The sequence below is a fragment of the Fonsecaea nubica genome (assembly GCF_001646965.1).
Source record: "Fonsecaea nubica strain CBS 269.64 chromosome Unknown Scaff64, whole genome shotgun sequence".
Classification (NCBI taxonomy): Eukaryota; Fungi; Ascomycota; class Eurotiomycetes; order Chaetothyriales; family Herpotrichiellaceae; genus Fonsecaea; species Fonsecaea nubica.
In genome coordinates this window covers 27,962-53,372 of record NW_019173737.1, presented here as the reverse complement: position 1 = coordinate 53,372, position 25,411 = coordinate 27,962, and the positions used below count along the sequence as shown (strand labels likewise).

At 50.1% G+C, this 25,411-nt stretch overlaps 10 protein-coding genes across 10 annotated transcripts; 5 read left to right on the top strand and 5 right to left on the bottom strand.

Moving 5' to 3' along the window:
* Positions 1-632: 632 nt before the first annotated feature.
* Positions 633-5,665, bottom strand: AYO20_08290 (hypothetical protein; the record flags this gene model as incomplete). Its single annotated transcript, XM_022646569.1, has 17 exons — positions 633-830; positions 885-987; positions 1,043-1,295; positions 1,346-1,489; positions 1,543-1,791; positions 1,851-2,424; positions 2,479-2,612; positions 3,485-3,516; positions 3,578-3,965; positions 4,043-4,121; positions 4,361-4,454; positions 4,519-4,600; positions 4,661-4,960; positions 5,017-5,158; positions 5,219-5,289; positions 5,354-5,478; positions 5,538-5,665. 17 exons carry the CDS (start codon positions 5,663-5,665, stop codon positions 633-635), a joined length of 3,096 nt encoding a protein of 1,031 aa, XP_022497427.1.
* Positions 5,666-6,676: 1,011 nt separating this feature from the next.
* Positions 6,677-9,221, bottom strand: AYO20_08289 (hypothetical protein; the record flags this gene model as incomplete). The annotated part of the gene is made up of 13 exons (XM_022646568.1): positions 6,677-6,761; positions 6,807-6,861; positions 6,909-7,052; positions 7,108-7,262; positions 7,326-7,566; positions 7,624-7,776; positions 7,837-7,980; positions 8,121-8,312; positions 8,367-8,499; positions 8,552-8,594; positions 8,642-8,660; positions 8,721-8,940; positions 9,003-9,221. 13 exons carry the CDS (start codon positions 9,219-9,221, stop codon positions 6,677-6,679), a joined length of 1,803 nt encoding a protein of 600 aa, XP_022497426.1.
* Positions 9,222-10,391: 1,170 nt separating this feature from the next.
* AYO20_08288 (hypothetical protein) lies at positions 10,392-11,708 on the top strand (the record flags this gene model as incomplete). Its single annotated transcript, XM_022646567.1, has 5 exons — positions 10,392-10,491; positions 10,549-10,802; positions 10,857-10,966; positions 11,020-11,404; positions 11,454-11,708. 5 exons carry the CDS (start codon positions 10,392-10,394, stop codon positions 11,706-11,708), a joined length of 1,104 nt encoding a protein of 367 aa, XP_022497425.1.
* A 305-nt stretch (positions 11,709-12,013) lies between these two features.
* On the bottom strand, positions 12,014-12,775 carry AYO20_08287 (hypothetical protein; the record flags this gene model as incomplete). The annotated part of the gene is made up of 3 exons (XM_022646566.1): positions 12,014-12,233; positions 12,415-12,661; positions 12,718-12,775. 3 exons carry the CDS (start codon positions 12,773-12,775, stop codon positions 12,014-12,016), a joined length of 525 nt encoding a protein of 174 aa, XP_022497424.1.
* A 1,346-nt stretch (positions 12,776-14,121) lies between these two features.
* Positions 14,122-16,174, top strand: AYO20_08286 (hypothetical protein; the record flags this gene model as incomplete). Its single annotated transcript, XM_022646565.1, has 4 exons — positions 14,122-14,379; positions 14,467-14,666; positions 14,808-15,261; positions 15,332-16,174. 4 exons carry the CDS (start codon positions 14,122-14,124, stop codon positions 16,172-16,174), a joined length of 1,755 nt encoding a protein of 584 aa, XP_022497423.1.
* A 320-nt stretch (positions 16,175-16,494) lies between these two features.
* AYO20_08285 (hypothetical protein) lies at positions 16,495-17,125 on the bottom strand (the record flags this gene model as incomplete). The annotated part of the gene is made up of 2 exons (XM_022646564.1): positions 16,495-16,972; positions 17,028-17,125. The coding sequence occupies 2 exons, from the start codon at positions 17,123-17,125 to the stop codon at positions 16,495-16,497; spliced, it is 576 nt and encodes a 191-aa protein (XP_022497422.1).
* Positions 17,126-18,813: 1,688 nt separating this feature from the next.
* AYO20_08284 (hypothetical protein) lies at positions 18,814-19,326 on the top strand (the record flags this gene model as incomplete). Its single annotated transcript, XM_022646563.1, has 1 exon — positions 18,814-19,326. One exon carries the CDS (start codon positions 18,814-18,816, stop codon positions 19,324-19,326), a length of 513 nt encoding a protein of 170 aa, XP_022497421.1.
* Positions 19,327-19,765: 439 nt separating this feature from the next.
* AYO20_08283 (hypothetical protein) lies at positions 19,766-20,674 on the bottom strand (the record flags this gene model as incomplete). The annotated part of the gene is made up of 1 exon (XM_022646562.1): positions 19,766-20,674. One exon carries the CDS (start codon positions 20,672-20,674, stop codon positions 19,766-19,768), a length of 909 nt encoding a protein of 302 aa, XP_022497420.1.
* Positions 20,675-21,287: 613 nt separating this feature from the next.
* AYO20_08282 (hypothetical protein) lies at positions 21,288-21,626 on the top strand (the record flags this gene model as incomplete). The annotated part of the gene is made up of 1 exon (XM_022646561.1): positions 21,288-21,626. The coding sequence occupies one exon, from the start codon at positions 21,288-21,290 to the stop codon at positions 21,624-21,626; it is 339 nt and encodes a 112-aa protein (XP_022497419.1).
* A 1,704-nt stretch (positions 21,627-23,330) lies between these two features.
* On the top strand, positions 23,331-25,151 carry AYO20_08281 (hypothetical protein; the record flags this gene model as incomplete). The annotated part of the gene is made up of 6 exons (XM_022646560.1): positions 23,331-23,407; positions 23,480-24,227; positions 24,284-24,571; positions 24,626-24,745; positions 24,812-24,889; positions 24,948-25,151. The coding sequence occupies 6 exons, from the start codon at positions 23,331-23,333 to the stop codon at positions 25,149-25,151; spliced, it is 1,515 nt and encodes a 504-aa protein (XP_022497418.1).
* Between the last annotated feature and the right edge of the window lie 260 nt (positions 25,152-25,411).

Below are 25,411 nucleotides of genomic sequence, written 5' to 3'. Positions count from 1 at the left end.
AAATCTGATTCTATGCGTGGCGGCTCGCTTCAGTCTCTCCCATGTTTTGTTGTTGGACACCATCAACACGCCGAGAAGGGCATAAGAATTGTTGGCACTGGCAACAAAGATTCGTGGCGTCGCCGTCACTCAACAAGCAATAATTAAGAAGGCCAGAAGTTCTCGTCTTTAGTGTGGTGGCCAATACTTTGAGAACGTGGTTGGTTTGAAAGGTTGATCCGGCGGAATATCTCCTTCACGGGCCAAGTGTCTTGATTGATGCATGAATCACATCCACATACCAATATTAAGGGAGATAGGAGAATACAGCGGAGTCGAAAGACATATCTCATATACCCAGAAGCTCCGGGAAAGCATTGGCAACGGCTATGAACTCAGCCATTGTGTAAACCCGTGTGGGTATTCGCTTTACAGCTGCCCCTGCTGGATATCGACGATGCTGTATCTCTTGCTCCTCATCCGTGCTTCTATCATTCCCACTATTTGGAAAACCTAGTAGCATAGACCCTGTTTTGCCGCGACAGACACATCTGGGGTGGTTTGTGATATACACCTTCTCCAAGAGAACATTCAGGAATTATTCACCATTTTCAACATGCCACCTTGCGTTTGGCCCATTTGTTCTGGCTTTTTCATGGTATATGTTCGACCTTTGTTGAGCCTTCTTTCATGTCCAATTGGACCGGCTCGTCGCGGGTCACCTCGTCGAGGACTTCAGCACGATAGTGAGATTGCTTGAAGCGCTGATGAATCTGTTCTTCGCGGGTGTCTGTGAGGACGATACCGTCGCCGAAAATTTCGGCAACATCCTCGAGAGCCAAACCCTTTGTCTAGGTCAAAGTTAGCGAGCTTTTCTGGTGGTTACGACATTGGGAGAAAAGTACCTCGGGGAAGAAGAGGAAAATGACAACGGTGTTGATGGCGGTGAGAATGGTGAAGACGAGATAGTATTTCCATCCAATAGTGTTGAATGCGGTGGGTGCGGCACTGGGAGAACCAAGTTAGCCAGGCTGGCACCAGTCAATTCGACTCCGAAGCTCACCTGGTGAAGACAATAATAGCCATGAAGAGACCGGCACAAGAAATTCCGATACCGCGCGCCCGTAGAGGGTTGGGGAAGATCTCGGTGGCATAGATGTACGTGCTGGCGTCAATCGTCCAGCCGTAGAATCCAATATGGAGGAAGAGGAAGAACACGGCTGCTTTGGCGGCTGCGGTTGAGCCCGTTCGTTGATAGACAGCAACGGTAGCACACTCGCCAGCGAGGGCAATCACATCTCCAGCGAGCCCAAAAACTAGGTATATGGTCAGCCAAACGCAAGTATTTCGGAGCAGAGATACCCACCCAGCATTCGAACTCTTCCAAAGTAATCAATGACTGCAGCGTTGAAGGCGTTGCCGAGAAGGCACACGGTAATCCAACCACACTGGATTAGAAGCTGGTTGACGACGGAGAAGCCGAGATTTCTGTAGAGAAAAGGTCCGTAGTCTGCCACGTGTGTCAATATAGAAGTATGGATCATGATGAGAAGGCTTGCTCACTGTTGATGACAATGGTTCCGGTACATTGACCCGCCACCATGGTCAACCAGCCGATCCAGGACCTCTTGCGGAGGGCTGGCCTGGTGAAGAACTCCTTTAATGGCACATGGTCCTTCAACTCCTCGATGACCTGAGAATGCAACAGATGGAACTCCTCGGTAATAGCGTGCTCGTCATTGTGAGGCCCGGACTCGGTGCGGCATGCCTTGAACGCCTTGAGAGCATCCTCGGGACGGTCCTTGGTCAACACTTTTGTATCGTCAGTATCGAGCAGAAACTTGGTTTTGATTTCTGTCGAGTCAACTTACACCAACGTGGAGACTCTGGGATCAACAGCACACCACCAGCAAGCAGGAGCGGCCACAACGCCCCGATTGCCAGGGGCATTCTCCATTGAGTGCCACTTGCTTTGACAAAGTAGAAACCCAGGCCGATCCAGCTAGCAGCAACGTAGCCGGTGGCGATGCCTGTACCGTGCATGCCCACAAGCAGACCGCGGATCTTTGGTGGGGAGATCTCGCTCTGGTACAGTGGAACAAGACTCACCAGGGCTCCCACGGAGAAGCCGGTGATGAGTCTGGCAACGATAAACATGGCAATGTGCACACTCCCCGCGGCGAGGCCATTCCCCACAATGGATGTAAAAGACGCAAACATGATTGCCTTTTTGCGACCCCATTTGTCGGGAATCCAGAAGCACGAGATGCAGCCAAACAAGCCTCCCACGGAGAAGAGACCGTTTATGGCCCCCAAAAGATCATCTGCGTTGGATCTGGTATCAAGCTCAAAGTAGGAAATAAAGGTGGGTTGTCCAGTGGTGGTAGCAATGATGCTGGATCCGTAGCCATAGGTGATACTCCCCAGGCCGACGAATAAAACAATCTGTCGAGTGTGTCAGCTGCTTGTGCTCCATTGCAGGAGGAGCTCGCTCTGTACCCCAAATTGTACGAGGGAGATCATGGTGGTCAGTCGGTCACTCTCAGTCGGTGTTTTGACGGTGCTCTGGGACAGTAGGTCGGAATGCAAGGGGAGAAGAGTCGCGGTCAGCGGTGGAGGAGTCAACACATCCCCTGATATACTTGTATATTCACTCTTGTTTTCCCCCACGCAATAGTTTGCCCCTACCCTCGGGTCTCGGTTAAGAACCAGGATCGAGACTCAGGAGTACTCCAAAAACCAAGCAATGCTCAAGCGAAGAGGCCATGGGGGCCTCAACTTAGACATCTCGCTTCATGATCTTCGCTCCAATGGCCGGAGGGGACAGTGTGGATACAGCCTTGCTAAGATGCCATGTCAGCTCCTTTAGTGGCATTTCCCCAAACTTTTGGGTACATGTGGGTAACAACGTGCGCCCGGGACAGTGGAAACCATTCCTGGGAGGGTTGAACCAGCTGGTGTCAGGCTCCAGATTCCAGGTGTAATTTGCCGCCACTTTGCGGAAGGATTCCTGGCCAGGTAATGCGGGGTGCATGTGGTCCGGGACAAACCGAAATAACCCCATGGGACGAGGAGAAGGAGGAAGCTGTGAATCTGGGGTTGATTAGCTTGAGAGTTACTCTGCTCTAGCCCCTTGCCTTTAGTGCCGTTCTCCAAGTTCCGGTGGGAAAACTGAAAAAACCCCGTCAACCATCGTATCCTCCATCCGAGTGGGAAAACCCCTTTCGTTAGAAGCCCTTCCAATTAGATTGGCACCGTAAACCCCACTGAAAACCCCAGCGGAGGAGAGGAAAGGCGCGCCACTGGGTGGCAAACCCCCCGGTCATTATTCTCCGCTGCTCTTCGACTTTCGGAATATGATGGCCGCAGTCTGGGGCCCCATGGCGGTCTGAGGAAATTCACCGTTTGCGAGCCGTTGCAGTGCTCGAGGCCATTGGTTTTCTGTATGAACAAATGTGTAGATTGTCTGGGTCATATCCTATAGATACTATAAGTATACTTGTACCTGTAACGCGCACCGACACTTGAGTTCGTCCTCTGGCGGCGAATATGTCAGATCTGATACCGCCTCAACCAACCTCTTCCTCATGGCGCATACCTAAATCCTTCCACCTTTTCGAGGATCTCCCCCTTTTCATCCGCGTCACGGTTTCTCTTCGTCAACCACAAGCTCATGCCAGACGTCATGACAATGTATAGGATCTGAAAGCTGATGGTCGCCCACATCCCAGGGAAGTACTGTGGCGCATCCTGCGATCTGAAGATGGTTGAGCCGGTAATTCCCCCAATAGAACCAAACCCGACCTGGGCCGCCGCCACCAGACCTTTCTTGTGTGGTAGAGCGGTCTGGCCTTGTCCATAAGTCAGATTTCCTGGCACATTGGCGTTGGTGGCAAATATAGCCAGGAAAACCCCAAAGAGGCGCACCCCGGGTGGCTTAGCGTAGAGGACGATGATGAGCCCAACAAGTCTAGCAATGGTGTCTTCTGTTAGCTTTTGCGCAGGGGAGAATTATATAGCGGAAATTAGGGCAATTCCAGAACTAACGACCAGCACAACTTACCCGACCAAGGCGTGGAAACATAGAAACCTTCAAATTGTTGGGTGTCAGCAAAGTCTTTCGGGGGAGAATTGGATGTCCACTTACGGCCAGCGTAGTTTCGTCTTGTCCGACAACCAATATGTCAGGAGTTAGAGAAAAACAGTCAGGATCTAGTCAGAAACGCCATGTTAAGAGCTAATCTGGGTCGGAGTGGATGGTGTAGCAACGGTCATGGGGTCACAACATACATATGGCGGACTCGACAAGATCTGGGCCAAGGCGTAGCTGAATCCCATTCCCTGACGAAGAATTATTGGCATGTAGTAGCCCAATGCATACACACTGCACGCGCCCAGGTAGGCCTGGAGGCAGCTTGATCTCTGTCAACACCCCAAGATCGCACACGACGGTAGACTCGAGGAGGGTGAACTTACTAGAAAGCATCTTTCCAGTCCATAAGGAGTCTCAAACCTTGCCTGAGGGTTGGATGCTCCTACTCTCTGCCCGAGCGCTCGTTGGCCAGTCGGACGGTGGCGATATGCCTCTCCCTCTCGTTGAGCCATTTGCTGTGTTCCGGAACTGCGAATAGAGAGTCAGCACAGGACGGGTCCAAATTGCAAACTTGTGGAGAAGCCTGACATTCTCCGAGACAGATGGGACCTATCAAGCCGCAAAATATTGTAATGGCGCCTTCGATCAAGAATATCAATCTCCACCCTTGCCGATAGGTGCCACTGCCAGACCTGATCAACGACAGGCCGTATGCAATCTGACCGTTTGTAAGCCATGACGAACCTTGGGTCAGGAATGCTAGGAATGAACGCACAATACCATTGAACCCCGAAGCCATCAGCGAGGCCATATAAAACCATGACACTCTTCGTGCCGTTTCATAAGTCTTGTACCATGCAGAGATCAGGAAGACCGCCCCCGGAAACACTGTCAAGGCCGTATTAGCCGGGCCATGTAATCGGTATCGGAAGCCTTCAACTCACAACCGGCCTCGAACGCCCCCAAGAGAACACGGAGGACGACCAATGGGACCCAGCTTTGTATAAACCCCATGCACATGACGCAGATACCCCAGGCAGTGATCAGGAAGCTCAGCCACCATCTGGCGCCGACTCGTCGAATAATCTATCAAACCATCCTAGGTCAACAGGCACGGTATAAACAATTCGGGGGGCTTTAACTTACCAAATTACTGGGGATCTCAAGCAAGACATAGGTGATGAAGAAGAACAATAGACTCATCGAGTACCGAGCACCTTGAGTCCATGTTAGTCTTCTAGGGCTACTAAGCTCATGCGAGCTCCATTTCCATTTCCTCACCGACAGAAAGTTCGATATCAGTGCTCATGCCTGCAATATATGCTGCCGAAACATTGATCCGATCAAGCAGAGACAAGCCAAAGATCACCGAGAGATACGGCAGGATGCGCAGGTCAATCTTGAGCCTAGTTCACCCAGTTAATTATACAGGTAAACCGTGCTTCATGATTTCTGTATCACTTACACTAGTTTTCGCTCTTCTTCGGCAGTCCAATCTTCTTCGACGTGGGTCTTCTCGAGCTGAGGGGGAACATCCATCTCAGAATGTACGTGCTCAATCTCTGAGGCTGGAACTGGAGTCTTATCTGCCATGTTGGAAGAAGTATGGATGATTGTGGTTGTTGATGCTTGGTTCCAAGGCTGGACATTTCGCTTACCGTCGAGGGAATCCTCGTAGACTAAGTATGCAAAATGACATGTCCAACTCGGCACCCCTGTAGGTCCGGCTCTGTTTGCTTCCGGGATGAGCTACCACGAGTCGTGCTGTGCACGCAGGTAAGGGGGGTCCCGGGGGAACTGGAAGGTTCTCGGATACGGCGTGCTCAGCGATGAGAGGGTGAGGCTCCCTCAGGCAAGAAGACCGATGGTCAGTTCCATGATACCCCAAGCGACGAGATTGAGCCTGCAACGGTGAAATGATAGAGAACAGTGAGCTGGCGGGCCGACGATTCACGGAAGACCGGGGCCCGCCATGGAGAGCGGAGACCCCCCGGGGGCCCGAGATTGGAGCGTGCTTGGGAAGCTGGAGAATCCTGGGAACAAGAGACCTAGGAAGTCGGAACGAGAAGCTGAGCCCAGAGAATATTGAGCTAAATGCATAGCTTACAGCTTTTACGCAGTGCCGAGCTCGGAGAGCCCAGCCATAGGCTAGCTGGGTCTAGAGGAGGCTTCTGTTGGGGAGACCAAAGGAATCAGGCGTGAAAACATGGGTAGGAGCATTGCGTGTGGCAGGGGATGCATAGAGATTCCTCGGGTGGCAGACCCCTCCATGCACATCAAATATACTGAAGTTCCAGCAAAGGTCACGGGAAAGTCTGTGTGTTTGGAATTTGCATTTGCATTTCTGAATATGTTATACGTAGACGACTCGACTGCAGGGCATATATGTGCCATCTTCTTCTGGTCAAAACAAACTCGCCCATGTATGGATCTCGACGAGAATGATTCTGAAGTCATAACACAGAGTAAATGCTTCCCGAGAGCAGTTCCCAGAGGGTATGTCACTTGTCTCAATGCTGGCGCAAGTTCAAACGACTTGTTTCACGAATGGTATGTCTTTGCCCAGCATGACAATATCACGGTCGCCCACTCCCTGAGTATCTCCTAAGCACTTTCTTCTGTGAGAACCTTTGCTTCACCTTCACCATGTCCAATGACGTGGGGCTTATCGAGTTGAATAGCAGTATCTCTATGTATGTTAGCCGTAGACTTCAGATGTGTGTTGGTAGCTTACTGAGTCAAGTGAATATCGACACTTGGGACAAAGAGGCTACCAATAAAGGCAGCGCCTAGACAGCATTAGTACTGGAGACTTTCGAGTTCTTTGTAGACTTACCAGTAAAGGCTGTGGTGACCAGGAAGAGGATTCGGAATGCCTGGGTGTACACATCTCGAGATGCGCTTGTTGCGGCTGCCAGGACGGTTGGCGTCACCCCATCGATTCCGGCGAGAACGGTGGAGTTTCCTGTCAGGAAAGCGCCTTTACACCTTGGTTAATCTTACCTCAAAGCCCTGGTTCCGACAGGTTTACTCACCAATAAACGGTTCGACTGAATTGGCTGGTAATCCCGCACCGACCAAAGCCGTGGCCATGGCTGGCCCCATGGTATCTTTGACCTTGTTGTTGACAATCCTCCTGTAGATCGCAAACCCAATGGCGGCTCCGGAGTTCACAATGGTTCCGCGCAGCCTGTTTTCTCGTCATGTTCGATGTCCTCTCAGGGCTGTCACCAAATGCGGGTAATGAACTTACCCGTTCGAGATACCAAGGCGATCGTCGCCCACTCCGTACTGGACAAACAAGACACTGACGATCATGGTCGAGCTGAGGGCCCAACCAGTGAATATAGCCAGAACTACAGCCCGCGCAAGTGAGTGCTGAGTGATGGTTGACATCGCTGCCGGAAAAACAGTTTGTAGCGCAGTATATGCGACCAGTTGGAGTCGCGTGCGCCTTAGGATACCAAAGAAAATCCCCGATGTCATGATTCCGGCTGTAGGAGAATGTCAATGACAACACATGGAAGATTTGCTCGTCTGGGGATACTCACTAGTCCCGGCGGCATTAAGTACAAAGCTGAGCCAGCCAGCCCGATCAGGGTCTGTGGTAAACAGGGTTTGAATCACTATCTGCATGTCAGAATGGCTCGGACGTGAAGAGTTGGGTGCAGACATTGAGGCCAGTAAACCTGGAGCCCATAGAGCTGCCGATAAATGTCAGTGCTGCTCTAAATACCATTTGTACTTGAAAGTGTGAAGAGCACCTACCGCAAGACCGGAAGCAAAGGTGATGAAGAGCGGTAGGATGACCGATCTGACATTTGTAATCAATTTCCCGGGAAACAGTCTGTCCATATCGGCCGGGGCGTAGAACTCCCAAAGGGGTAAAAGGGTCGCCACAGTCAGTCCTGTCACGGCGTTAGATGTCTCATACGGCGATATGGAGTGAGGAACAATACCTCCGACTAGTAGTGGGACGAGGACGGTTGCGCTGGTCCAGGGATAAGGGTTCCCCCCCATGAGACGCCCAGCAAGAAAGAAATCAAACCACCGGCCATGAGAAGCACGCCAACATAGTCCAGGTCTTTCAATTGTTGGGTGCGTGATTTGCCATCTGGACGGAGTCCAACCCATCCTGGTGGCCAGTAAAATACGATAACCATTATCAGGGCTATCCCGTTGATCATGGTGCCAAAATAGTATGTGTAGCGCCAGCTCAATGTCTTGACCACAGAAAAGGCTAGGCACCCATGTAGTCAGCTTCAGGGGCCTCAATCCAATCCTTTGCACCTACCGATAATAGCTCCAAACATTGAAGCAGGGAGAGCAGCAAGATTGAGTGCAGACAGAGTTGCCTCTCGATGTTTCTTTGGGACAATGTCAAAGGCGGAGACATATGCAACTTGTTGAAGGGCAGCACCGATCCCCTGCGCTTGGATGAGATTACGATAGAGAGAAGGAAGAGCACATGGAACGAACCTGGATAGCGGTGCCTGCAATCACAACTCGGATTGAGTTGGCACTACACGCGAGTTCAGCCATTGAAGTGCACGAGCGGGTGTGACATACCGTCCGTTGACTAAAGTTCCTTTGCGCAGGTCAGCGCTATTGTTTCAAGTCGTAGCATCAACAATGAGTTGGATCCTACCGACAAGTCCAAAAATATTGCCACAGATAAGAAAGTATCGCCGGCCGAAGATATCTGCCCCGCGACCAAAAGTCGCCTGCAGAACCGCGTTTGCCAATGACAAACTCGTAGCAACCCAGCTCAGATTGGCTGACGGGCCAATGTCTGCATTGATGGTCAAGAGGACAGCTGCAGGCACGACGAAGGAGAAAAGAGCGGCCTCATATGTCAACCCAAGGGCCTGGATGATGCTTGTCAGTATATCGCGGCTGAGATGCTAGAGAAATGGAATCCTGGCCTTACAGCAATGGCTAAAATAACGCGCCCTGTTACCCTTCCCTGTGCATCCGATGTGTCCGTAGCAGACTCAAAATGCTGAACTCCGTTCTCCAGAGCGATGCTCTCATGCTTGCTATCCATAGTGGCCTTGTGATCGCTGTCATTTGCGGACTGTCCGTTTGCGTCTGTAGCCGTCTGCCGTTCGCGACGACCTCGTAGAAGGGCGGGGATCTTGATCTGCATGGTTTGAGGAAGCTGTGAGTGCCCATGAGAAGAGTCTGGAGTTCCTTGCTCTCTCTCTCTCTCTATATATTGATCAGAATTCAATGCCCATATATTCTTCGTGGGGCACGTTCCCCGTGGGACAATCTCAACATCGAATTATGAGTTGAGATGCCCCTGAAGTAACACTCTGAATCAAGCCACGGCCCAATTGGAACATGCCATCGGCCATGACGAGGCTGCATACTATCCACTTTCGGACTAGGTGCAGCCGCTATTCTGCATTACCCTCGGCAGGCGTCGATACCACGACTCGTGTGTATCCCAGTTGACCTAGCTTTGTCCTTAAGCAGCATGAACAACTCAAATAACGAGGTAACGTGACGGGTATTCCAGGAAAGATGTCCTTCGCTTGATGGGAGCTGCCCTCTCGCGGTCTGGACCAGATGCTTACTTTCCCATCGACCGGGCTTTATATTGCTCCACACGTGAGAGCGCGACACCCATGAGTTTGCGTCAAGAGTTAACAGCGGAGAAGGGTCTAGGAGGATGACGTCGATCACGATGGGAGTGGGCAAGCGAAAGCGTGGTGTTTGAAGATGTTGATGGTGGTAAGCAGGAGAAACTGCGTACTTGTACTTGGGTCTCGTAGAGCATGCTTTCTCTTGGCCAGGATGTTGACTGGTCACTCTCGAAACCGACAGTAGGCTGCTGGGTGCAGAAATGCCTCCATTGTCCTTGAAATCACATCAACTCAACCACAAACAAGGTCGCAGGGTGCCGTAGCAGTTTGCTGACCTGGGCAAGACAGGCTCAATTTGGACATGATGTCTCACAGTGAGCTGCCTATCTTGACTAGACCTCGTCTATGTTGCCTCCCAGCCACTCTTGAAGGAGAGTCCCGTGCCCAGACAACCAAAAGAGCTTGCACGGGGAATAATCCTAGAAGAACCACACTTTCTCCCGGGTCCACAAACGACCATTGAAGATAAGGCGAAGAGTAATTCGTCTCGCCGACAAGCGAACAGGAAAGCAATAGACGCCTGTGCATTGAATTGTGCTCAGCTTGAACCCCAGGGAGTGTGGAAACAAGTGCCGTGGTGTGGCGCAAGGCGATCCCTCTTCTGGGAGCTGGGACAGGAGAACAAGCACCTCTGTCAGCCCGGCGAAGATGAGATATCAATGAACGACATGCTCGAGACATTTATGTCGTGGAAGATTCGCCATGGCTATGCCAGCGACAACCTGAGGTTTTTGATAGATCACTGCGACTACATTAATCTCACTCTCGGTTAGTTGAGCCCTTCCCTCAAGCAGGCCGCCTACTGATGATTTTATGTCGCCATAGAGGAGGTGGACCGAGATCTGCGTATCAAGACATTGTTTCGCGATATCTACGATGCCATCATCTATGGCAAGGACTTCTCATCACCGTCGAAGCCTCCGCAACGGAAAGAACTGCTCGCTGATCTGAGTGAGAGGGAACGCCTCCGACGAGCCGCCGCGTTATGCTCATTCAACGCCAACCAGCACTTCAAACACATCTACCACTCCCCGGTGGAATTCATGTGTACATTCTGGGCTTACTACAAGTACTACCTGGTAGGAAAGACTTTACTCTCCTTGATTCAATGCTCTGCTAATGTAGCTCGCTAGTTTCTTTGCTTTCCGACCCCAAACAACTGGAGGCAATGTTTTCGGTGGCAGCGACCACGGCCAGTTCAATTTACCCATCGACATTGCATGTTCCTCGACAGCATATATTGGTGAGTTGACTTTTAGTTTTTACCGAAGAGGTCAATCTCACTAATCAATCAAGGCCGGCAATGCGATCTCGACTGTTGAAAAAGGGCAGCCACAACGACGGCGAAAAGCTAGTTTGGTCTATAACGCCACATGTGAAGATCAAGCCCCTCGTGCAACCGCTTTCGCACCTCATTTCCGTGAAAAAAGACTTGTCGGATATTGCCCTTGACCCTGCCCTCGAAAGCTTCTTTGACGATATTAACAATTTCACTCTGAGTCCAACCTTTTCTCTCTCGAATCCTGAGTTCGTGGATCTCATGTACCTTGCATCTTCCCCTCTCAATGAGACGTTGGACGAGTCGCTTCCTGTGCTTGATACATATGAAGACTCCGAATCCTACTCTTGCGAAAATCCCAACCCCAATAACTTCCTGTATTCCCTGGACGACAGAGAACGGGTGAGCCATTGTAATCTACGCCGTGTCGAATATCACTAACTAGCTGCAGACGAAGCCGCCCACACAGATTGATCATTTCAATCGTGCCTCAATTTGGGATGAACACCTCCCGGAGAGTCCGAGACCCTACGACTTTGCTACTGAATTACCAGTCAAGGACTTTCTTCTTCCCCAAACAGACAACAGCGTGAATGACCTTGGCTTCAATTTGGCACCCAGCACTTCAAATGGGTGTACAGTGGATCAATATGATACGGATATGGCATTCCTCGCCTACTTTGAGGGTCGGAGCCAGCTGGTCTAGTGTCTCTCCTACAGTACAGCCAATAATGTGTAATACCAGCTCAGAATATGAAATTATATGAAACTCCACCAAAGAGGACTTCTGCCTTGGGAAGGTACCATTTCGTGCGTTTCAACCACGAGAAAGTATAATAATACACGCAGGGTAGCGGAAATGACTCGCCATTTTTGACTCAATAGTTAGAATTGAACATGTATTCTTATCACAAGACATTCCAGACAGCTATATGGCAAGCTTCTAGCCGTCTATGTTACCTGGCCGTCTTCATTCACACAAATTAATTCCCCTGGCCAATGTTAAAGTCTTTAGACCTTGAAGACTTCAGTGACAGGGCGCATACGCGCTTCTGCTCGTCGAACAAGGGTCGCACTTTCATACCGGAGGACGGGTAATTTGTGTAGCGGGTCGAAGTCTGAGAATCCTGAATAAGCCAAAGACCCTTCGCCTGTCCAAACCTCGCCTCTCTCAAAATCCATGTATATTGGTATGAACTCCCGTATAGATGGTGGTTCGCCCAGCTTAGGACTGGGAATGATTCAGAGGTTCATCGCCGGCTTCTGTGTTGGGGGCAGCTCGCCGTAGGGACGCCTATCCCTGGGTTTGAAACCGAAAAACGCGAGAGGGACACCCTCTGGTCTCTCCACGCGTCCTGAGAAGAAACCTGCTGTGGTGCCACCATTTTGGCCGAGATCGAAGACCAATTTACCAAAGGTTTTGGGAATACCAAACCTCCTCCCTGCCACCGTAAATGGCAGCTTCGTTGTCCAGAATCAATGAGACGGCATAGTCATAAACTTTGCCTTGGAATTTGACTTCGATTTGATGAATAAACTCGTGATAGGCCCCGGTTCTAGCCATGCCGTATCGCAACAGCACAGCCTTTGCAACTGGCTCATCTTCAATCTCAAACTCTTCAGGAAGTAGAACTTTACAGCGCTGGATGAAGTACGGTACTGAATGGCCAGTACATCAACGTCCGAATAGGTACTCTCCTCGACGGGGAAAACACGTGAATGTATAGGAATATTCTTCGAAAATTCCGAGGTCTTAATAGTTCCGAAAGGCATATTGGCAAGAGGACGAGATGAGTCTTGATAGAGGGAAGCGCGTACTGGCAACACAAAGTGAACCCCAAAATCTTGCATTCACTGATGAGCTCAATTTTAAACGCCTGAATGCAAGACGATTCTACTACTCGTAGATACAACAGGCGCTCCGATGGTCCCCGAGGTCCGTGCCTGGTATAGTACGCTGTAATAATGTATTCCTGAAGAAACGTCATTTTCCGCCCTGTGTAGCTCCTGAAACATGGCGGGGACGGACCTTGATCCGACCATAGTAGATTTGAAGAGCCCGGAGTTGAACTTGTAGCAATAGCATGAAAGGCTATGCACTACGAAGTTTGGAGTGCTACGGATGCACCACCATCGATGTAATAGTATTTTTTGGCCTATGAATCACTTCCGCAGGGCGTTACATTCGTCTACTTCTCGCAATTAATTTGCCCTGATCTTGCCCACAGTGGGGAGGAGGTAGGCGAGCAAAGAGGACCCTTCCCATACCTAGGAAATGCCATGCGAGATTCGCACGCTCTGAGACCTCATATAAGCACATTTCTCTCATTGTCAGCCTGGAGTCAATTTCGTCCCTCGCGGTAGCACTACCTCTGGCGAGGGCCCTACAGTTACCAATGTATTTGGCCGCTGGAGACACCCAATCGCGCCAGGGGAAAAACTGATGTATGGAAAGGGCAACTATTACATATAGCAAGGGTCTCAGGGGTAGGATATCAAGCCCTGATGGCTGGTGATTTGATTATCCCCTAAGTGTCAGGAGTGTTTAAAGTTGATTGAACATATTGACTAAATCCCACAAGTGAGAGCAGTGGGCCCCTATCAGCTAATCATAGCTGCGATATCTAATAGTGTGGGGCCAGACACTAGCATTCGGCATTTCCCCGCAAATAGAGTATTAGGGCCTCGGAAGCCCATAGTTACCACGACTCGCCCATGTATCCCTCCTGGCCGACCCGAAGCATCCGCCACATGGAACGGTAAGAAGGGTTCATATGAGGACCTTTGGGCCCCTGTTTCTCTCCAACGCATTTCTTCCCGATGGAGAATTGACACGCCGTCAACATTCAGTGTCGTTGAGCCGGAAAGAAGTAGGTTCGGTAGCCGGGGGGACTTTCGGACCCGAGCATGCTCATTGTGAATGCTCTGGCGGATGAGGAGGTATCACCTGAGGACGGGTTGATTGTTGTGCGCTCTAACTATTCCCTTCATTCCTTATATGATACTTCTCGTATCTCACCCCATGGCTTAGCCTGTTGAAAGAGTATGTCGCTGAAACCCAAGTGAGGTAAAACTTAAAGAAAAAATTTTACCAAGTCTGTTCCATTCGCCTTGTCACCATGGTATCCACAGAGCGGCTCAAGCAGATATGTGTTCCTGTCTCTGAAGGACCTGCATATCACAAGCGAACCCTCCGGGTTGCTACCATTGGTGCTGGCTTTTCGGGGCTGATATTCGCGCACAAGCTTCAACATGAACACAAGGAAATGCAGGATTTCATCGACCACACCATCTTTGAAGCAAACGATGAGGTTGGAGGAACTTGGAAGGTGAACACTTATCCTGGTGTTCAATGTGACGTACCAGCACACATTTATGTTAGTATCCCGTACTCCGGTGTCATTTTGGCTGTATCTCCACCAAAGGCTGTTTTTGTACAGCTCTAACACTACTGTGACACCCAGGCATTCCCCTTCGACCCGAATCCAAACTGGTCGAGGTTTTACGCCAGCGGCAGCGAGATCTACGAGTACATCAGACGGACAGCAACGAAATGGGAGCTACGCCGTGATATCCAATTCAACACACGCGTAGTGGGCTTGGACTGGCAGAAAGATCAATCCATGTGGAAAGTTCGGGTTCAAAAAATTGCCAAGAGGAAAGAGTAGAGCTGTTTGACGTTGTTCTCTCTGCCAAGGGTCTATTAAGGTATGACCATTCTCGATAAGAATCAGTGAGTGCTGGGCTCGTGAGTCAGTGGCAGCTGATGCCTCAGACTGTTGTGATTCTAACAATCACCTCGTAGTCAATGGGACTGGCCGTCGATCCCAGGAATCCACGACTTCGAGGGACATAAAGTCCACTCCGCCTCATGGGACAATACCTACGATTACAGCCACAAACGCATTGGAATCATTGGTAACGGGTCATCGGGCATCCAGATCCTGCCAGAAATGGTCAAATTGGAAGGCACAACAGTTGTGAGCTTCCAGCGTGGCCCAACTTATATCACACCATCAATAGGCGAGACCCTCGACGTAAAAGCCGGAGAACTGGGAGTCAATACCGAGGAGACAAGCATGGAGAACGGGAATGGACATTATAGCACGGAGGAAATAGAAGACGATGATGGAGAGGGCGACAGTACTTTCAACCCAAGGTATCCAAGGCAAGTCAGACGATTATTCGCAACGGACAAAGAGAAGTATCGCCAGTATCGTAAGATGCTGCAGCAAGGGATGAACAAGGGGTACAGATTCGTATGTCCTCGATGCCTATTCCATGCGTTCCCCCTTTGGAGCTATCCATGCTAATCAACAATGACGATAGTTCAAGAGGGGCTCGATCGAAAACACGAAAGCCCAAGAAGTGTCTGTTGAACGTATGAGATCGATACTGCAGAATGATGAAGAGCTCTGCTCGAAACTTATCCCAACCTGGGAATTTGGTTGCCGGCGCGTCACACCTGGCGAGGGATACCTCGAATCCTTCCTCCGTCCTAACGTGACACTGGAAACAAATCCCATTATCAATATTACGCCCTCAGGTATTCAAACAGCAGCAGCCTTCTACACGTTCGACGTCATTGTCTGTGCGACTGGCTTTGATGTCTCCTACATTCCACGGTACCCTGTTACGGGCCGCAATAATGTTACACTCGCATCCAAATGGGCTGAAGAGCCAGAGTCATATCTCAGCCTTGCCTGCCCTGACATGCCGAACTACTTCATCTTCACTGGCCCTAACGCGACTGTCAGTCACGGCACACTTCTCCCTTCGATTTCATGGACAGCCGACTATATTCTCCGGTGGCTGAAGAAGATGGCCTCCGAGGACATCAAGTCTGTGGCACCTAGTCAGGATGCAACCGACGAATTCGTCCGTTACGGAGATGAGATCCATAAAGGGCTAGCCTGGACGGGCGGATGTCGAAGTTGGTACAAGAACCATCGCATAGGTGGACGGGTAACTGCTGCGTGGCCCGGAAGTGCGCTATTATATCGCGAAGTCATGATCGCGGAGCTGAGAGCTGAGGACTGGGACATTCGCTACAACAGCGGTAATCGCTGGCGGGGAGTCCTGGGCAACGGATTCACCGAGCTGGAGGAGCATGCCGCAAAAGCTGCGGCGAGAGGTGAACAGGTTGACCTGGCGTTTTATGTTCAAGATTGAAACTCTCCCGCTGGATACAGATGCGCAATAGGCCAGTCTTGACATAGAATTATTTCAACTTTGTACTAATTATGTTGTAAGTTCAAGAGGTGCAGACCTAGCCAGGTTTGTCAGGAGGCCTGGTAGTCGGAAACGATACTTTATTACCTAGTTTAATCTAAGAATTGAGCATATCCGATGAGGAAAGAAGAACGGCGTTGACATTTGTGCAAGATATTCTACTACAGAGGTTGTCTAAAATACATGATGCTCTCTTCCCAGTGAAAGTGCTCGTGTGCCATGAAAGCTAGTAATCGATGTTATATCAGAATATCAAAATCTCAAGCTTCCCCGTCAGGGATCTTGCAGTCAAAGCCATTGAGTACTACACATACACTAGAGTAGAAGGCCACGAAATGGATGAGGGCGGTAGCACCTTCTTTACCAAAGAGCTCAACCGCGCGAGCCCATTGCTCCTCGGACAATGGGCCTGGCCTATTCACCAACTCATGTGCAACATCGTAGGCAGCCTTAGCATGGTCATCGAAAGTATCGGGCCTCTCTCCTCGTAGTATCGCATCAATTTCTGCCTGTGTAACACCAGCGCGTAAGGCGTGTCTGGTATGTGCAAGGAGCTCAAAGGCAGCATTGAACTTGACACCAGTCGTCACAATTGCAATCTCGCGATTTTTGAAATCCAGTCCCGGAAGCTGTGCAAGGCTATTGGCCACTTCTATCAGGTGTTCACCAAGGATGGGCGTATGCAGCTGTACCCCAAATGGTCCAATAAAGCGGCCATCCTGTTGTCGAATGGATTTCCTGGCAGAAAGTATGGTTAAGTGACTATGTGGATTATCACCAGGAAAACACATACTTTCCAGGCCTCGATTTGTCGAACAAGTCAAATTTGTTGGCCAACCTTTTCGCGTCGTCATTGAGTTCGGATTTGTACAACAGCCCGAGTCGATTCATGCTGAGTCTTTCGCCAGGAGATATCCTGCGCAGGAGGATATTCAGAATGAATAAAATACAGCTGAAATTTGCAAAAATGAACAAGCGCCCAACGTAAGCTGCCGTGTCAAGTTCGTACTTTTAGATTTCAAGTTCGAACGCGCGCCGCCTCAATTGCCCAGGGAGTTCTTTGTCGCGACGGCCCCTGTCTGAGTAGGATCGGGGCGTGGAAAATCCTATTGATAAAGCCCAACTGAACGAGTCCAAAGCTCTATTGCCAAGACTCAACACACTGATCCTGCAATATGGTTGATCATGGAAGGGGTCAAGTTTGAATTGCACGGAAGGCTCCGTGTCCCGGGATGTGATAGTCGTATGCCAAGTTTACTGCTGGGGAACGGGGGAGCGACCCGTGGGGTACAGCTAGCTCGATCGTGGGGTATCTCGTACAACTCTCCGTGAGTTGCTCAGTGGCTTTTGGTTTCACCATCTGATGTGTGTGCCTGGGTACATTAGCACTCTGGGAAAGGTAAAGAAGTCGTCTTCAAGACAGCTTGGCTGAACTTCACCTCGTCGAGTCTAGGCGCGTGGACTGCAAGTCCTACCGATCTGCCACCAAACAAACGCTACATAACTACCCATGACAGTGGGGGAAAGTCAATATACCACTCATCGCCAAACCAGCTCTATTTTGGGATTCACAACGTGGGCGGAAGAGCACGATCTTACGCTGTTCCGGAAGTCCCCTGCTCATTAGAAGATGAAGTGGACGTGAAGGCGTACAGGAGTGAAGACCCCTCAGAAAGCCCGTGCGGTTACAAGGTTCTCGGTAGCGTGTTACCAAAGGGAGCGAACCTCATTGTTTTGGATCTTTCGCCGGGAGGGGAGAGCCACATGCATCAGACTGTGAGCATTGATTTCACTATCTGCGCCATCGGAGAAATTATTTGTGAGCTGGATAGCGGGCAGACGGCACATTTGAAGCCTGGCGTGAGTCTTGCCATATTCTGGGAATAACAGTATCAAGATTGCTGACAGATCTCAGGACCATATCGTTCAACGAGGCACAATGCATAAATGGATCAATGCCTCCAAGACTGAACCTGCAAGATTCGTGGCGGTGACGTTACCATGCAGGCCATTTGAGATTTCTGGACCGATACTTAAAGAAGTTCATGTCAAGGGGACGGGTGCATTACAGCCAGATGGAACAAGGCTGTAACTTCTATCTGAAAGATCTCCAGTCTCTATTGTCTGAGGCAGCGAGGAGAGGCAATGCAATGTGACCTTTGGCGGGTGTAGTCGCTACAAATGAGCCTGTACACTCTGTAAGAAGATGAGTAGCTATAGTATCCCTCTGAGTAGTAAGGTTCCAGCCTATAGTGCGATGGTCTTTGAAAGTTGTGCCAGACTTGCGACTGCGCCTTCTTGGACAGGAATATTACACAGGAGAACAAGCCGGGATGAAGACAAAACCCGTCTTCCTTGGCGGATGGGACCGTGTCTTTGTTGCAAAGTCCTGGAGTCTCGACACAACTTCGAAAAGACCGCTGGCACTCAGGAAAAGAACTATATCTAGGTGTTGGGGGCATCTCAAATACCCTCCAGGCTATCCATAATCATACCTTACTTGACTACAGTCCTACAACCCTGAACAGAACGATAATACCATTCGCGATCACTACCATCCCTCAACGCTCCGTGTAGCGATGGACACGTTAGCTGTACTCATTGCGAAGGACAAAATACGCGACCTAGTGATGCCCTATTCTCGAGCTGCCGATCAAAGGGATAGCGAATTGATGCGCAGTCTTTATACTCATGATGCAGTCGACAATCATGGCGAAGTGTTTCACTGTAACGCCGATGAGATTATCGCCTTTATGAAGACGGCCGAGCCCAGCATGGGCTATACTGGTCACTACTTGTGCAATCATCTCATATCAGTCACCAGCGAGGATGAAGCCCATGGTGAGGCATACGTTGTTGCATACCATGTCATGTTAGGCGACCATGGTGCAGTATCTGAAGTTACCATGCTGGTACGATATGTAGACCACTATCGCAAGGAGCAAGGACAATGGCGCTTTGCCAAACGAGATGCTATTTTTGACTACCAGATGTCAAGGCCGATTGGAGACCAGAAGCAGATTTTCCCAGACCTAGACCTCACTTATCAACTTTTGCCGGGTCACCTATTCGCCAGAGGAGGGAGGAAGTAATACCAACCGGACTGGACATATGATATCAGGAATTCCCGATAGACGAGGTATCCAAGCTTATCGGGCCTACTCGGTGATTTTGAATATATACAAGTGATATTGTTTAATCCATCGGGACCTTGTGGTCCTTGACATTCAAAAGACGGTATTTCAGACCTGCTCCGTATGATCTTCGGACCGACAAGCACTCATGTTACCTCGGTATGGGCGCCGGTAGTCTGGAGCAACAGGACGAGCGCCAACACGGAGTTCAGAATCAGTAGACGCGAAAGCGGGCCTCCTCGGCTAACAACGCAAACCGCGACTCGTGTTACTCCCTTGCCGACCGGCATCCTACACAAGTCACGGATGATCACTCCATGTCAATGGGAATCATGCTGTGAAGATGCTACTACTGGTGGGCGGTGCATAGATTGTCCGTTCAAGAAGCGAGTGCTAATCACAGCTTCAGCTCCGTTTCCAAGAATTTTCTCACTTTCGCAAAAGTCTCGTCAACCTCAGGTGCCTTGCCAGCCATGAACTCGTGAACATGTTGCAAACCTTCAACTTGCTCAAAGAAAACATGAACTCCTGCTCGCTCTGCAACTTCCGCGAGTCTGACAGAGTCATCGAGAAGGGATTCGTGGGTGCCAGCCGATATAAAAAGAGGCGGATATCCCGCGAAATCCGCATACAGTGGGTTCGCAAGGGGATCTTTGGGAGATGCCTGCTGAAGCCAAGCTGCTACTGCCATGGCTGAAGCAGCTCGAGTGATGATAACGTCGGTACCAGAGTTCGTTTCGAAGGTCTTGCCGTTCAGTTCCATATCGACCCAAGGCGAGAAAGTAACGACAGCGCCTGGAAGTTTCTTCCCATCTTTCTTCAGTCTGAGCGCGGTTGTAATTGCGAGATTGCCCCCAGCCGAGTCACCAGCTAGCACAATATTCTCCGGAAGGTAGCCTTTTTGAAGCAGCCATTGATATGTTGCAGTGGAATCTTCGTGCTGGGCAGGAAAAGGGGCCTCTGGGGCCTTTCGAAAGTCAGTCACCAGGACCTGGAAGCCAATGGCTTTCCCCAAATGCCCTGCTAATTTTCGATACATGTGTGGATTCCCAGAGGTGTAACCTCCACCATGGAAATAAAGCACAATATGTTTTCCAGAGGCCCCAATGGGCTTACACCAAAGTGCTGGGGTTTCCGACCCTGGGCAGTCTACCTCATCGTAGGTCACATCCGTAGATTCCGATGCCAGAGTATGTGCACGTTCAACAACAGATCTGGTAATGTCAAGCGGGAGATTTCCTTGACTGAGAATCTTTCCAATATCACCAAATACTATTTTAATCGCTTCTGACTGCGGAGATGGCATGGTGATGTTGACCCGTGAGAGGGATATGCTGAGATTTCGAGAATATGTTCAAGTTCTACAGGACTGGGAAGACGGGCTGTTCAACCTTTTAAATAAATCATACCCGAGGTACACTAGAGTAGTACTGATCGTATACTATCTTTCATCCCTCGGAGGGTTTTGAGAGCTCTAGACTACGGGCTATAGCCGAAAGGTAGGCCCTGTTCCTATTGTAAACACGTCCTTGATCACTGCCTAGGACTATGCCCTAAATGAAGGCGAGCTAAGGAGACAAATATTGAACTGGGGCGAGCTTCTTAGCCAGAGGTATCAACTCGTACGGCGGTGGGCATAATAGTAGGGGTAACGGGTCTCGCGCAACGACAATAAAACAGCATAGAAGGTCCTGATTAGATAGATTCCATAACTCGATAGATAACTGTCCGCAACTCCTTGATTCGGTTACTCGTTGTCTAGACTGATTAATCCTCTTCTAAAGGATCAAGAAAGAAAAGGGGAGTCTCAAACCCAATGTCAGAGGTCCAACCAATCAATGATCAGGAGTGCCATCCTGTACACTGTACGGGCAAATTCTACCAATCACGTTTCTGCCTGTAGACCTCCCCATTACGATATGTATCATTTGGTCGATATCGAACATTCTGGGCGTCAAGAGACCTTCGACGTCCCCGACAAGGTAGGACAGTGGTTCCTACTTGCAATCGACTCGATGTTCAACAATGCTGTGCCCTTTGACTGGCATCAAACAAGTGATGTCCGTGCGCAGACTGGATCATCCATAGAGGGGAAATTGGAACCCGAGCTTCTAATCCAAGAGTTTCGACTTAGAGACAGTGGCGCGTTGTGCTCCGACGAGACCGACTTTGGCGTGTACCAGATCGAGGTCGCAACAGTTTGGATGAAGACAGACCGCAAGGGAACGGAATCTGCCATGACGACTTCGAGCCAGTAGATCGCCGCTTCGAGTTTATGCAGCTCACTTGGCGTCAGATTCAGGGAGAGAGAACCATGCCCCGAGATTCAGATCGGACGAAATAGTTGGTGAGATATAGTTGACAACACCCAAGATTGGCTCAATCGCAACATATGCCAAAGACGACCTGGTGGAGAGTCCAACAGTGATGGCACGTACCCTAGGATTCCCCCGACGGGCCAGGATAGACACAATTGAAACGTGATGGCTGGGGATAGAACGGGTGCCGCAAGGGTCATATTGGCATTCGTAACCAGTGCATTCCGCCTGTTAAGAAGCCTTCACAGAGAATGAAACCATTGATCTGGATGGGGGGCGTCTTGTCCATTGTACAATTTAGCTGGGAGCGTTTTATTGGCAATATTCCTATTCTACCTCCCCTTGCCCAGCCACATCTGCTGCCACGCCTGCAAAAGTACGAGCATCCAGGGGCGCCGATCTCAAATCCAGCTCGTTCAAACTAGAAGAGTAAGCCCAGATCATGAAGTTGATTCGATATTGGGATAGATCCTGGCGTCCCTTTCTGTTTGCCGTTTTCATTTGGTCCAAAGCTCGCTTTGAATCCCCGGCGACGTACCAGTGCAATTGAGAATCAAATATTCCTCAGGAGTTTTGCAAGCTTCAGTGAAGAATCATACCCCCTATAACTTGGTCCAACAGGAGACGATACTAGGTCGGGAGCACAAACAATATTCCTTCCATTGATTGCGCGACCGGGTGCTTTTGTGATTGAGGAACATGGACAGTTGCAGAGACATACGGTGGTAGTAAAACTATAGTTGCATTCAGCGGAAGAGGGTTCAGTCCACACGGAATATTCCCGCGTTGCCGAATAAAGGGGGTTTTGCCCACTGTACCGAGTAGGCTTGGCCTCACTAGCTAATACCGAAGGGTGTTGACGTGAGTAGCCGATCAGGCAGAGGTGCGGCTTTCTCGGCGACCTCTACGCGCTTGGCTCGTGCGAACTGTCCTTCCTCTAGGTGTCGTCGGTTCCCTAGCCTCGTTGCACATGAACATGAATACCAGCATCGAGTCCCTACCGGAGGCATTGTTGTTAACGTACCCGAGTATTGATGATGACGGTGTCGGTAACCCACAATCCACGCAACGACGCCATTTCGAGGCCCTTTTACCTTGCAGAACGGGTTGCTTGAGCCATTCACCGGCGCTGCCAGGATAAGAGCCTGGAGTTTTATGTGAAGACAATACACCATTTTCAAGTCTTCCCGTCGCTATCCAGCGATTCTGCTTGTCGATCTACGAAAAGCCTGAATCATGGACGGAAAATGAGAGAAATCGGGCCTCTACTTTCAAGGTTTGCATCACTGGTGAACGTTGTGGTCGTTGCTCATTAATTAATGCCCGGTTAACCGCAACATAAAAGCCTGATGTGCCGAAGCCGTATAGCCTTCTTCCCCCAACCCCCCCTGAAAGTCGAATTGGTTCAGCAACATCGCAGAGCCTTACCAGACTCAAGAGATGATCTACATGCAACTCCAAAGCTGATCTCCCCACAAAAACACCGTCAGCGTGAGTAATGGGGCAGGTACAAATACTCTGGGCCAACCCCCGCGTTTCGGTCGGTCTAACTCCAGGTTTACGATTCTAGAGATAGAAACTCGTGTTTTCACTTAGACTACGGCCAGGTGTAATATCGACGAAATCTTTTTTCCAAAGCACACCATGACGAGAGACTGGTTCAAATCAGGTCGGCCAATCCAGCTTGCCATTACCTATACATGTCTGTCGGCATTTGTACTGTACGTTTGAGGCCAGGGCTAGAGCCTATCCCCATTGTCGTCAAGGCAAAACAACTGACCAGGTCCGTGCAGTTTTGGTTGGGATCAGGGCGTCTTTGGCGGCTTGATCACAAACCCGGATTTTCTTGACATTTTCCATCATCCTGGTCCCGGATTCCTCGGCATCATCGTTTCTATTTACAATGTCGGTTGCTTTCTCGGGTGTGCCATCAACTTCTTCATCGGTGCTCGATTTGGTCGTCGCCATGCTATTTGGGCAGCAATGTTTTGCATAGCTCTTGGAGCAGTCATTCAGGACTCTGCCTACTCGGTACCCCAAATGATGGTTGGGCGGATCATCACCGGGCTTGGAGTTGGTATCGACACGTCCACGGTCCCAATGTATCAGTCCGAGCTGTGCAAAAGAGAACATCGAGGCCGACTCGTCACTTCAGAAGTGCTCTTTACTGCCGTCGGGGTGTCGATGGCCTATTTCTTCGACTATGGAATGAGTTTCACCAGTGGACCCATCGCGTGGCGACTGCCAATTGCTCTTCAGATCCCCATGGCAGCCAGTGTTGCTCTTTTAGTGGTGGGCCTGCCAGAAACGCCCCGATGGCTGATTCAACAAGGTCGGACTGAAGAAGGTGTGGCTGTCCTGTGCAAAGTCTGGAATACAGTCCCAGAGGACCCTGTGGTTGAGACCGAGAAGCGAGACATTCTCCAAGCCATTGAGTTGGAGGAGGCAGAGCCTTTTAAATGGGTTCGCATCTTCAAGCGAGATCCTGTCCAGACTGGATGGCGCGTGTTTCTCGCGTGTTTGGTCTTGTTCATGAACCAGGTCGGTCTTCGGGGACAGTTATGTTGTATCCGTGACAATGCTAATCAGACACACAGTGGGCGGGGATCAACGTCATTGTCTTCTATTCAGCGACTGTGCTCGAAGTCAATGTCGGACTCAATCGTAATACCGCCATTGTTGTGGGTGGCTGTCTGAATCTAGCATTTGCGGTTGGATCCTTGGTCCCAGCTCTCGGAGCTGATCGTCTCGGGCGAAAGAAGCCTATGATGTTTGGTGCAATCGGAATGGGTCTTTCTATGATGGTGGTGGCCATCCTGCTCTCCTACAGTGGAACGGACAAAGGGAAGGCAACAGCCAATGTTTCCATTGCGTTTTTCATCACTGTGAGTTATGGGCTTAGGCTGTCCATCCTTGTTAGACTAACAGCTGCTTGACAGTACATGCTCTCATTCGGGGCCAGCTTGAACGCTATACCTTGGTGTTACAGTACCGAGATCCTCCCACTGCGACTTCGCGCCCAGGGAACCGCATTAGCTGTCTTCAACAACTGGATCTGGGTGTGTTTATCCCCATGAGAGAATTCGTGCTTTGCCCCTACCAAAAAACATACTAATTTGGTCAAGGTTTTTGTGATTGTCCAAATCACGCCTACTCTGGTTCACAATATCACTTGGAAGACTTACCTGGTCTTCATGGCATTCGTAAGTCTTGTCCTTATTCAAAGTGGCCTCGGGTCCAACGGCTAACAACGGGAACAAGAACTTCGCCTTCGTGCCCATGATCTACTTTTGGTTTCCTGAAACCAAGGGCCTAGGACTAGAAGAAATTGACTACATCTTTTTGAAGTCCGATCGCCTTCCCCAGGAACAACGAGAGCAGGTTACGGAACAGGTGGTGAACGCTGAGTCAAACGGCAAACCTCGTTCAACTGAGATCGAAACTCGAGAGAAGACGAGTTTCTGAAGCGAATGAGGCACCGGCGAATTGGCCAAGTAGAAAGAAAGATGACAAGGCAAAATGTGCAAGTTGGGAGCTGCCGTGATATCCGGCCACGCAATTGAGCTCTGGGATCATTGAAATCCCCGCTTGGCTGCATAGTTCGATAGAAAACGATGGTTGTAAGTGCGGAGAACTCGCATACGTGTTTGCGGAGCACGAAGTCACTTGCATGAGCCGGCAGGCTTGCGGGTTCACGGCCGTTGGCTTGGATGTAACCTGCCAGT